Raw genomic sequence first — 12966 nt, forward strand, 5'->3', positions numbered from 1 at the left:
AACTATTGCTTAAAGGGGTAGATGCTTAGCCCTGCTTACCAGTGCGCAAATCCACTTAGCTATGCTAAATCTTGCTTAAACTTTAAATTTCAATGACACCTCATGTTTGGGGCTGCTACATTACCTTGGTCAGCATGTACATAATAATATTCACTACATATTTATGAAAAATACATTTCAGTTGTGTTTCACATATGGAAATGCATGGACTGCTGTGGGGCTCAAACCATGACTAACTGGACGGTAGGCAAATGTTCTAACCACTATGCTATTCCAGTTTCTCTATTAACACTCTGTATATTTCTGTTTTGCTTCTTTTGATGTTTAAACTCTGCTATGCACAGCTACGTGACAGGCACATCTGCTCAGCTACACATAAACTTTATTGGGGACTGCAAAAAAAAAAATTAAACTGTTGTGTTTTATTTTTGTACTGTAGGGGTATGCACATTGATTTCTGCAACATTATCTGTGGGGGGCTATCCTTTTACAATGGTGATGACATGGCAGGCTTTGCATTTGAGGTATGGTCCACGGATGCTAACACTATCCGGCATACCTCTCAACTGTACAGATTGTCACAGACTGCCCAGATATTTGCCTTATATTTCTGGTCCTATTTTCATAGTATTGTGGCTTTTTGGTGGATTAGTGGCAAATCATTAAAGATTGCAGTTAGAAAATACTGACAGGCATTTGAGTTTTAGACTTCATACCCTTCAGCACATTCACGCTGATGCATAACTTGTTATTATATCAACTTTCTAAGTCTGTATGCACCAGACGTATTTGCTTCCTCCAGGATTTCTTTACTCTGACAGGTTGGGGGTAATCCATGGACACTCTTGCCACCGTTACATTGTCATACTGCAATTATGGAGTTCAGGGGGCATGTGTATTGTGAGAACACTGCTCTTAGTTCTGTGTGCGAGTGCAGGGGGTGTGTCTGTGTAACAGCTGAGCAGAGGGTTTTCATTAATGTTCAAGGTGCGCTGCTGCTCTACATGGACACGGACCCTTCCGTGCAAAAATAGCTTATTCTTGCATGGAAGCTACATGAATCTGCTGATTGTGTTTCAGTTTTCATGTTAAAATATATACATTTAAACTGTTACAGTAGTGTATATGCATTTCTGCTCAGTATTTTACAAAATATCTCTTCAGCACGTCTGTACAATATGACATACAATTCTAATACATTTGTAGCATATTCATATGAATCATGTTGGTATTCACAAATGACACACAACCACTTATAAAATTCCAGATAGCTGAGCTGGCAGTATCGCCTTTTGTTACAGTAATCATTGAAGATTCTAACTATACATGCTTCTGTTTTCTGTTGCAGTTCCCAAAGCAAAGGGAGATGTGAAAGTGCAATGCTCCGAGACCATTCAAGTTGGAAATGCTTCATACACATTTTATAAGTGTCCAAAGGATTACTATGGAGCTGTGGTAAGTCAACCTCTTGTTTGCTTGCATCTTGGAAAAAATAAAATCATTGCTACTTCTGAGGTACTATATTAATTTGCCTAGTTTTCTTTCTTTCCATAAAGAGGTCTATGGCAAATGTTGATAATAACTGTGTGTGTGTGTGTGTGTGTGTGTGTGTGTGTGTGTGTGTGTGTGTGTGTGCTTGTGTGTGTGTGCTTGTGTGTGTTTGTGTGTGTATTGTGAATACCCTGGTGTCATGTGGTTCATCTCCAGAGAGAGTGCTATTTGTGTGAACATACTGATGTGTAAGAGGGTTCGGGGTTGGCATAATGATTAAGGTGTTTATCTTACCAATGTAAGGTGCAGGGTTTGATTCTTAGATGGGATAAATGGCTAGGCTTAAATGACCTACAAGGGCAGTTAGCCTAATATTAGCCTTTGAACCTATGTAAAAGAAATAGAGATAAGCATATGCTTCAACTACTAAACATTTATATAAAAGATATCAGAGGTTTGCAGCCTAAAAATCATTATCTAATTAATAACATTTTTGTCAGACACTGGTTTCAGCTAATGCTTTTCATGACTAGCTTGCAATTCTTCTGAATAATTCACTTTAGGTTCTGTTTCATACTTCTGTAAGCACTGCAGATTTTCTGCCCTTGGCTGCACCTCCTGTTGTAGACTGGCATCATAGCCAGGATTAACTGATTGCCTTATGCCTAATTTTTGTCAGGACAGACTCTGGCTTCCCCACCTCACAACCTAGAATAAGATGATGTAGACATCGGGGACTGACTACTCAAAAGCACAAATTAATGAATGTATGCATGACTGATAGAATGATCGGCATGCGACAAGTCAGAATTATGTAAAACTATAATGTTAAGAAACAAGAATATATAATTTGGTATGTTTTATAAAATACTGAATCAGTGACCCACAGATGATTGCATGTTCTTTTATTTCTTACTTGCAGCTTACATTTTACAAGCTACATTTTATGATTATCTCCCTAGAATGTATGAGTTACATGGAATTACATATTGTGATGGTAACCGAAGATCATCTGCCCTGTGGAGTTTGCCCATTTTTCATCTAACTTTTAATGACTTGTTTGCAGCTGCTGTTACTTTAGTTAGTTTGCCATCTCCCCTTCCTCTCCCTGGATGACTGCATTTTTTATAGCTGTTACTTTATTTAGTTTGCCATCTCCCCTTCCTCTCCCTGGATGACTGCATTTCTTATAGCTGTTACTTTACTTAGTTTGCAGTCTCCCCTTTCTCCCCTTGGATAACTGCCATGCTTATACTGACTCCACTCCTGTCTTTCCCCAACAATGACTTTACGTGGGCTGTTCAAAGACTCATTTCTGTTTCTAAGATGATATACATTGTTACATATTTGCGGAATGTGACTCACTTCCATGCATTGTTACATATTTGTAGAATGTGACCTAATTGCATGCATTGTTACATATTTGTGCAATGTGACCCATTTCCATGCATTGTTACATATTTGTAGAATGTGACCTAATTGCATGCATTGTTACATATTTGCGGAATGTGACCCACTTCCATGCATTGTTACATATTTGCGTAATGTGACTCACTTCCATTCATTGTTACATATTCGTGCAATGTGACCCACCTCCATGCCACATCACACAATGTTTCCCAACCCCTTCCATCCTGAACAAAGTCTACACACTAAATTTCCAGAGAAACAGGTTTTATGATACAGTTATACCTTGGCACCCCTAGCTAATATGCACTGACACCTTCTTTCATTCAAACAAGTATGGTGTAATTTTCCAAAAGCGTGTTATTAATATTAGTAATTAGCCACGGTGGTGCTGCGGTAGTGTTGTTGCCTCACAGCAAGAGGTTCTCCCATTCATTTCTCGGCTGGAGTGCCTTCTGTGTAGAGTCTGCATGTCCTCCCTGCAATCGAGTGGCATTCGAAAGACATGCGTAGGGCGTGCCTTCGTTGAAGGTTGGGAGTCGAGCTGGCACCTCTGCACCATAAAAATCTACCGCCAATCATTACGGACTGGAGTTCCGCTGTGGCAAACCGTAACTGGGAAAAGCTGAACGCAGAAGAAGATGGAGAAGGATACAACATTAAATCTGTTTGATTACAAGCTTGCCTTAGAATCTTCATTCTGGCAAGAATGGTTGACATTGTGACTGAGACTTTTCAGAAAGTCTTCTCAAACACTAGCTGTTTTAATTATTAAAGCAAATCTAGAGTTTAAAAAAAATCAGTTCAGGGTAAGTGATATTGTCAAAAATGACAAGAATGTTCATATTTTTTTCACTGAAACTACTAAATATTCTTATGCAAGCTGCATACACTGTGCCTAAGGGCATCTTAGCACATTCGTCTCAAATGCTGCCAGGTATTCATGACTGGAAAGTAGTTCTTGAGCCTGTGCAGAAATGTATTTATGTATTCCTCTGCAGGTGGCATCAGATGGTTACAAACCCACTTAATGCCTTAGGTACTTGGAAGAAGAGAGGTAGAAAATAGATTTCCCTTGAAGACTTCAAGTGACACGGTTTGGTTTTCATTCAGTTTATTGACATTTCCCCACCAAAATGCACTGGGCTAGTATTTAAAACCTTAACTGAAAAAGTTCTAGCTTTAGGATTACCAGACCTCACCTGTCTATCCACTTCCCCATCTTTTGGTATGTAACTGTTTTGTGTGAATTAGAGACAATGACGTATAATAAAGGTGGAAAGGAGGCAATGCCTTTCTATGCATATTCTTAATAAGATTTTATCACATTCGGCAGTGTTGTGTACTTAATGAGATTTTATCACATTCAGCAGTGTTGTGTACATAATGAGATTTTATCACATTTGGCAGTGCTGTGTACTTAATGAGATTTTATCATGTTCCGCAGTGCTATGTACATAATGAGATTTATCACATTTGGCAGTGTTGTTTACTTAATAAGATTTTATCACGTTCGGCAGTGCTGTGTATATAATGAGATTTTATCATGTTCAGCAGTGCTGTATATGCAATGAGATTTTATCACATTCGGCAGTGTTGTGTACATAATGAGATTTTATCACATTCGGCAGTGTTGTGTACATAATGAGATTTTATCACATTCGGCAGTTTTGTGTACATAATGAGATTTTATCACATTTGGCAGTGTTGTGTACATAATGAGATTTTATCACATTCGGCAGTGTTGTGTACATAATGAGATTATATCACATTCGGCAGTTTTGTGTGCATAATGAGATTTTATCACATTCGGCAGTTTTGTGTACATAATGAGATTTTATCACATTTGGCAGTGTTGTGTACATAATGAGATTTTATCACATTCAGCAGTTTTGTGTACATAATGAGGTTTTATCACATTCGGCAGTGTTGTGTACATAATGAGATTTTATCACATTCGGCAGTTTTGTGTACTTAATGAGATTTTGTCACATTTGGCAGTGTTGTTTACTTAATGAGATTTTATCATGTTTGGCAGTGCTGTGTCCTTAATGAGATTTTATGACGTTTGGGATGTTCGGCAGTGCTGTGTACATGTTCAGCAGTGCTCTGTACTTCCAGGTAGCACTAATGCAAACAGTGATACTCATACCTCTCAACCTCTTAGAGCAAAAAATCTTGACAAAGCCATAACTAATGGTGGGACAAAGATACAAAAATAGGGACATTTTTTAACTATTGCTCTTACAAACTTAGAAAGATGATAGAACAACAGATTTTGCATTAACATGAAGTTTTCTGAAGGGTATGAAGTCTGAAATGCAAATGTCTGTCAACATTTCTGACTTTAATCTTTAATGATTTGCCAATGATTTACCAGAAAACCACAATTTTATTAAAAATGGAGCAAATATACGAGGTAAAACTCTGGACATTCTGTGAAAATTTGTAAAGTTGAGAGGTAGGCAGTCTCATAGTCTAGTTGTTTAATTTTTCTTTGCATGTTTTAAACTGATTTTCAATCTGCTGTGACTCTGTTTAAACAAAGGCCACATCTTCTGTTCACACATGCATAATGCACACAGTCAATTCCTCTGAGAAAATACCAGACTCTTCCAATGCTTCCTGGTGTTAAGATTAGTCTGCACAACTTCAAAATTAATTCTGTAAGTGACTGTAACAACAGCTCTGTGCCTTGAGACTGTGCCCACAGATGGATGAATAAACATTTGTAAAGGGTGAAAAGCCAGGGCTGACAAGTGAGGACAGGTAATTATGGCTGGGGTGGTGAGGGGCCATGAGATACTACTATAGAGGTGAAGGAGAACTGAAAGGATGTCTCTGTGGCTTGGTTGGGAGTGGAGACATTTTATCTATCTATCTATCTATCTATCTATCTATCTATCTATCTATCTATCTATCTATCTATCTATCTATCTGTCTGTCTGCATGTCTGTCTATCTGTCTGTCTCTGTCTGTATCTATCTATCTGTCTATCTGTCTATCTATCTATCTATCTATCTATCTATCTATCTATCTATCTATATTGGTGTAGGGTATTGGACTGAATGTCCAGTAGCCCATCACAGACTAGATCAATGTCAAAACTTCAAACACGGTGAGACTGATACATTCTGTGCATGCTCCATTGATTACCCTGGAGTGGACTAAACCAATGACAAGTGATTGTGCTCCCCACACGCCCTGCTAATTATATATAATAACTCTGAGATCGCACAATCCCGGGAAAAAGGAAATATTCCCCTACTCAGGATTGTCAGTCTCTCACACCTGTCAACCCCCTGTGCAGGTCAACCAAATGGTGGTTTCTACCTACTGTGTGTCAAGATACTGGACATTTTATCAAGTGTGTGTGTGTGTGTGTGTGTGTGTGTGTGTGTGTGTGTGTGTGTACATTTGTCTGAGATCGGCAATTTGCAATGCTTTTCTATGACCATTTGTTCTTTCACTTTCATAACACTCTTACACCAGATAGATACACAGAAGGTGATTATGTTTTGGAAGTGAGAAGTCAGTATTTGTTTGAAAGCACAGGTCAGTTCTATGGTCACTGTTAAATAAGTATGCAAGTAGTAACTAGGCATGCTGTTCAGGATAGTACTGAGGAGCCTAGCCCAGCTTCCTTCCTACCTCTGAACATTGTCTGGTTAAGTGATTTCCTCAGAGTGACATAGAAGGTACATAAAGGCTGAAGGAATCAAACCCCATTCTAAACAAAGGAGATGATTAACAACGATTGGCCATGGTCATCTGCCCTAACTGCCATGATCATTAATATGGTTTGGCTAAGTGAAGTGAATGTGTTTGTGAGCAGCTAGGTCAAATTCATTAGCATGGCCACTATGTCATTCACTTTCCTGATAAACACATAGACTAAATATATACAGAAAGGATCTATCTATCTATAAACCATTTTTTGGATGAGACATTTAACTTAGGTTCCATCTGCCTTATTGAAATGAGTAGGGTTCTTTATTAATATATAAATGTTTACATATTTACACATTTGGAAATATTTCATGCATTTTGATCAAATCATGTACATATTTACATAAAGCCAACATGTCATTCTAATCATAAATATATTAATTTAAAAAAATACTCATTCAGTCATCACTCTTTCTGCCTTAAGCACATTCTTATTTTTCTCTGAATGTCAGCAAATACCTTTTTTTTATAAAACAAATTTTGTTTTGACCTTGTTTTCCATATTTCTCAAGTAATGTGAAACACGGGTGGGGTCTGGCATAATGGTTAAGGTCTTCACCTCACAGACACAAGATATAGGGTTTGATCCTGACTTAAGGTTATGTGCTAGGTGTAAATGACCCTTCAAGGCAGTTAGTCTAATACTCACCTATGTTAATATCAGTCATTTGAACTTCATTATATATTTTACGTTAATAATAACCACATAAATCATACCCATAACAACTTTTGTTACATCATATAACAAACTTGTTAACTACTTCATTCCATACTTTTGCACATTAACATATTAAACAGATACATGCTTTGTTTCTTCCTGTTTACAAATGTAACACAGTCTTTCTGAGATGACATTATCCTTCGTACTTCCTTAACAAGTGGCCTGTCCAAACCAAACTCCACATAAATCGTGTCACATTGTCATTTCCTTATTTTTGTCTCTCTTTTATTGCTCAAGTGATGTCATCATTTAATTATTTCCTTGATTTTAGATAATAAAAAAAGTCCTCAGGATTTTTTACACCAATGTTTCCTATAAACTTATAAAAATGTATATTTAGTTTCTATTATATACATTTATTTTGATATTCCTAAATTTCTTCATTTTCAATATTTCTTGATCTTTTCATATCTAACATCTTTTTCCCAAGAGTCTTCTTCATACCTTATTAATTAAATTTTATTTATTTATTATTTATTTATTTTATCTTACATTAGTTTACCAGGGATGTCCGACTGGACTAGTGGCCCTTTTTCAGTAGAGGACCAGGGAGAAAAGCTCCATTACAAAAGCACATTACAAACAATACAAGAAATCGATAACAATCAAGAATAGATAACTTTGGCAAATATAGGCAGTAAATAGTTTACACATAAACAATAAAAACTGAGAGAGCAATATAAAGTGGAAAAAAGAAAGCTAACAAACTAGCATGAAATAGCTTGTGTCATCATAGAGAAATGACTGATCAGTAAATCAATATCACGGTTTTGGTGGTAAAAAAAGGGAACATGAGGAAACTGTAGGATGCTTGAGAGAGGTAGAGAGAAATTAGAATTCCATGAGAGAAGGGATGGCTTCGGTGTTAGAATTTACTAAGGGAAAAGATATCGTGGTTGTAAGAACAAGGAAGGACAGAATGATCCACAGGGATAAGTGCAGAAGTAAAAGCAGTTTTTGGTTAGGTTTTCCTTAAGCAGTAGTTTAAATCTGGATGTGTTGCTAGAATTTAGTATTGTCTGAGGATTAGAATTCCAGGACTTAGATATTTGGTGGAAGAATGGAGAGTTACAGTAACAATTATTAGATTTAGTTACTTTGAGTAACAGTTTGCTGGAGGATCTTAGTGGCTTGCCATTTGAGTAGGGCTGCACTGATCTCTTGAGTCCTGGACAGTTGCCTGGATGGTGGAAGATGGAATGAATGAAAATTAGTTGGTTGAAGGATAGGAGATTGGGTAGTACAATCCTATTTAGTTTATGAGGTGCTGTGCAATGATGTGATCTGTAAGGGAGGTTAGTAGCGAATCTTGTGATTTTGTTACAGCAGGACTCCAGTTTGTTTAAATCTGATTTTCTGAGATTAGTGAATCTTGGTGAGGCATATAGAAGGGTAGAGAGTAGATGAGTCCTAGCTATGGAATGTCTAATGGCCTTGGTTAGGTATGGCTTGGCAGGACTCCAGTTTGTTTAAACCTGATTTTCTGAGATTAGTGAATATTGGTGAGGCATATAAAAGGGTAGAGAGTAGATGAGTCCTAGCTATGGAATGTCTAATGGCCTTGGTTAGGTATGGCTTGGCAGGACTCCAGTTTGTTTAAACCTGATTTTCTGAGATTAGTGAATCTTGGTGAGGCATATATAATGGTAGAGAGGAGATGAGTCCTAGCTATGGAATGTCTAATGGCCTTGGTTAGGTATGGCTTGGCAGGACTCCAGTTTGTTTAAATCTGATTTTCTGAGATTAGTGAATATTGGTGAGGCATATAGAAGGGTAGAGAGTAGATGAGTCCTAGCTATGGAATGTCTAATGGCCTTGGTTAGGTATGGCTTGGCAGGACTCCAGTTTGTTTAAATCTGATTTTCTGAGATTAGTGAATATTGGTGAGGCATATAGAAGGGTAGAGAGTAGATGAGTCCTAGCTATGGAATGTCTAATGGCCTTGGTTAGGTATGGCTTGGCAGGACTCCAGTTTGTTTAAATCTGATTTTCTGAGATTAGTGAATATTGGTGAGGCATATAGAAGGGTAGAGAGTAGATGAGTCCTAGCTATGGAATGTCTAATGGCCTTGGTTAGGTATGGCTTGGCAGAACTCCAGTTTGTTTAAATCTGATTTTCTGAGATTAGTGAATATTGGTGAGGCATATAGAAGGGTAGAGAGTAGATGAGTCCTAGCTATGGAATGTCTAATGGCCTTGGTTAGGTATGGCTTGACCCTGTATAGTGAGCCTAGCTTAATGTGGACCTTTTTGATAGTTAGAGCAAAGTGTTTGCCAAATTTTAGGTTGTCAGTTGTGACTTCAAGGAGTATGGTGTGCTGGACAGGTTTAATTTTAGTTTTATTGGCAGAGCAGATGGTGAAGGGAGGAGAGTTATCAGGAACTTTGCTATTAGTGAAGAGCATAAGCTTTATTTTATTTGGACTGAGTATGAGTTGAGCAATTCAGAGGTATTTTTCAATGCCTTGGAAAGACTGTTGGGCTGTTTGTAGGAGTTCTGGTAGTATGGTAACTGAACACATGAGAGAAGAGTCTTCTGCATATTGAATGATGGTTGCATGCTGGGTGGCAGTGCTGAGCCTTTTGGTGAATATACCAAAAAATAGCAGATAATGACCACCACGACTGATGGCATAAACTTTAATATATACAAATTAAAAATGTGTAACTAAAGAAATAAAACAAGAGAGAAGTGATTTTGCACTAATTGTGGTTCATCAGATCTAATAATCATGAAGTAATGAAGACATTTAAATAAGCGACCGTCATTTGAATAAGGATAGCAATAAACGCAGTGAGGTAACACCCATTTCTTTCAGGGCCAGCTTTAACGCTATATTAACATTTATCCCTGATGGTTTATCAGCTTGTAAACCAGTGATCCATTTAATTTCTGCAACTTCTGTCCTATTGACCAGATCCCCTTCCCTTATGTCATCAGAAATAAGTTGTATAGCAGTAAAGACAAAGGAATGGTCTCTGTTGAGATACATGTGTTTAGACAATGCACTGAGCATATTACCTTTCCTTAAAATACCATGTCTTGCAACATCTTGGGTATATAACATCCTATTCGTGAGATACTGGGAAGGCTTGTGCTTTTACTTTAGTACATTAAATTAACTGATGTATATAAAATGATGATGTATATAAAAAGACAGATGAAATTTGATTGAAATAAGTGATAAAAACTGATGACATTAGGAAACTGAAAGGAACCAGAAATAAGTTTGCATTTAACAATAGCAATCATTTCTGGAAATCATTTTTTCTTATTCCTTAGGACTAGATAGACTAATATAACTATTGTTAATATCTATCTTTTTTTATACTGTATATTGTTTATGTATGTTAATATAGAGCTTTTCTCCCTGGGTCTCTGCTGTAAAAGGGTATTTATTCCAGTCAAACCTTCCTGGACAACAAAGATAAATAAATAAACATTTTGCTTCTGTTGTTTGTCATTCTTAGATGTTTTCAGAGGAAAGACATCTCCCCTTTGTAGTTACTGAATAACTGCTTTCAGAATATTTTAAAAAGGCTTTCTGATCTGAGGGTGATTTTGATTTTAGATGGAAATGCATTCTGAGCATTGATGCTCTTGGGCTTCAGAGATTTCAGTAGGGATCAGTACTCTTTTCTCCTGGATACAATATCTACAGACAAATCATTGTTCATCATTGTAGGGTAGTATTTATTGACAGGCTGCACACGATGTGTCCTGCATGCTGGGCAAGGCTGACAAGTTATTAAAGTCCGTTGTTGCTGTATAGCATAAGGATCAATGAGAAAAATAGCTTTACATGTCAGTGTGGTAGTTGGCAATTCAACCTATGTTAAGGAGGCCCATTAGGAGTCAGTGCACTGCTCGGAAGGGTAAACTGTCAATTCAACCTGTGTTAAGGAGGCCCATTAGGAGTCAGTGCACTGCTCAGAAGGATAAACTGTCAATTCAACCTGTGTTAAGGAGGCCCATTAGGAGTCAGTGCACTGCTCGGAAGGATAAACTGTCTAGTATGGTGATTCTTATCTGTATGCAACAATTTCCACATGGGAGGAGCACAGCATGTAATCTGTAGGTACATGCAGCAATTCACCTGGGTAAACATATGCATGTCAGTAGGAATAAACTGACACAAGGGAGCAGCTTTACTTTATCCAGGTAAATGGTGTAATGGGGTGTGATTATATGAGATGGTTCATGAGAGCCCATCAACATTCGGTAGCATGGGGAAGGTATAAGGATTCTGTACGTGCATATGCATGAGTGCTTATTGTTAGTGAATATACGTTTGTGTCACTGAGTGGTGGATCACCAGTACCTGATGTGATGTGTGGATTCAATAGACTGGGAGGCTGTGGATGCATGGTATGTAGGCACTGGATGTGTATGCCTTTATTTACCTGACTGTCACTGTCTGCGCATGTGAGTGTGTCTGTGCTGGATGTATGACTTGTATCTCTTTTTGTTTTCACTATCGGACCAAGGGGAGGCTGAAACAGACCAAGGGGGCTGAAACAAGTAGAGCTGCAATCTACAGCAGCCCTGTTCTACTTACCTTGCCCTGTCCAGTAGCAGTGAGTATATGTACAATATGCAGTGTGTGTGTGTGTGTGTGTGTGTGTGTGAGTGTGTGTATGTATGTTTGTGTATGTCTTTGTGTGTGTGTGTGTGTGTGTGTGTGTGTGTGTGTGTGTGTGTGTGTGTGTGTGTGTGTGTGTGTGCGTGTGTGTGTGTGTGTGTGTGCATGTGTGGGTGTGCATGTATGTGTATGTGTATGTCTTTGTGTGTGTGTGTCTGTGTGTGTGTGTGTATGTATGCTTGTGTATGTCTGTGTGTGTGTGTGTGTGTGTGTGTGTGTGTGTATGTATGTGTATGTCTTTGTGTGTGTGTGTGTGTGTGTGTGTGTGTGTGTGTGTGTGTGTGTGTGTGTGCGCATGCATGTTTATGTATGCCTTTGTGTGTGTGGGTGGGTGGGTGTGGGGGAGTGTACGGGCATGTGGGTGTGTAGGTATACATAAATGTACACATGTCTACATGCGACTGTGTGGATGGTGGTCTGCTTGTGTGTGCTCTTTTAGGTGACTATGTTACTATTACTGCGAGATGTTCAGTTTACCCAGTTTAGCAATTCATAGTCATGAAATTTATCTTCCAGTTAGATATAGTACTACTGAGCATGTGCATGACTAGGAAGAGCGACTGTGGTACTACTGAGCATGTGCATGACTAGGAAGAGCAACTGTGGTACTACTGAGCATGTGCATTACTAGGAAGAGCAACTGTGGTACTACTGAGCATGTGCATGACTAGCAAGAGCAACACAATTCGACTTCTTGTGTTGTGTGAAAGGTGGTGCTGTTGCTGTTCTACATTTCTTTCTAATCACACTCTTAGCTTTACCCCCCCCCCCAGGTTAAAAAAGGGAGTAATCCCTGTCTGTAGTCAATCCAGTTGTTCTTTTCAGTAGGGCATGAACATAAAATTTGTTGACCTTGACTTCTGGGAAGCAGCTGGCGATAAAAGTTTTTGTGACCTTTCATTCCCAAGGCATACTGTTCCAGTAAAAAAACTTAACATCAGGGAATCATCTAGAAAGAGTGTCACCATATTTTGC

At 38.2% G+C, this 12966-nt stretch overlaps 1 protein-coding gene across 1 annotated transcript in view; it reads left to right on the top strand.

The window, feature by feature from the left end:
* The window catches only part of LOC122815984 (proteoglycan 3-like), a 124356-nt gene that overhangs the window by 33404 nt on the left and 77986 nt on the right, over positions 1-12966 (top strand). The window contains exon 3 of the mRNA XM_044088867.1: positions 1349-1455. Coding sequence (XP_043944802.1) covers positions 1349-1455 — 107 coding nt within the window. The remainder of the gene's footprint in view (positions 1-1348; positions 1456-12966) is intronic.

The sequence above is a fragment of the Protopterus annectens genome, chromosome 11.part0, assembly GCF_019279795.1.
Source record: "Protopterus annectens isolate FY-2018-M chromosome 11.part0, PAN1.0, whole genome shotgun sequence".
NCBI lineage: Eukaryota > Metazoa > Chordata > Ceratodontiformes > Protopteridae > Protopterus > Protopterus annectens.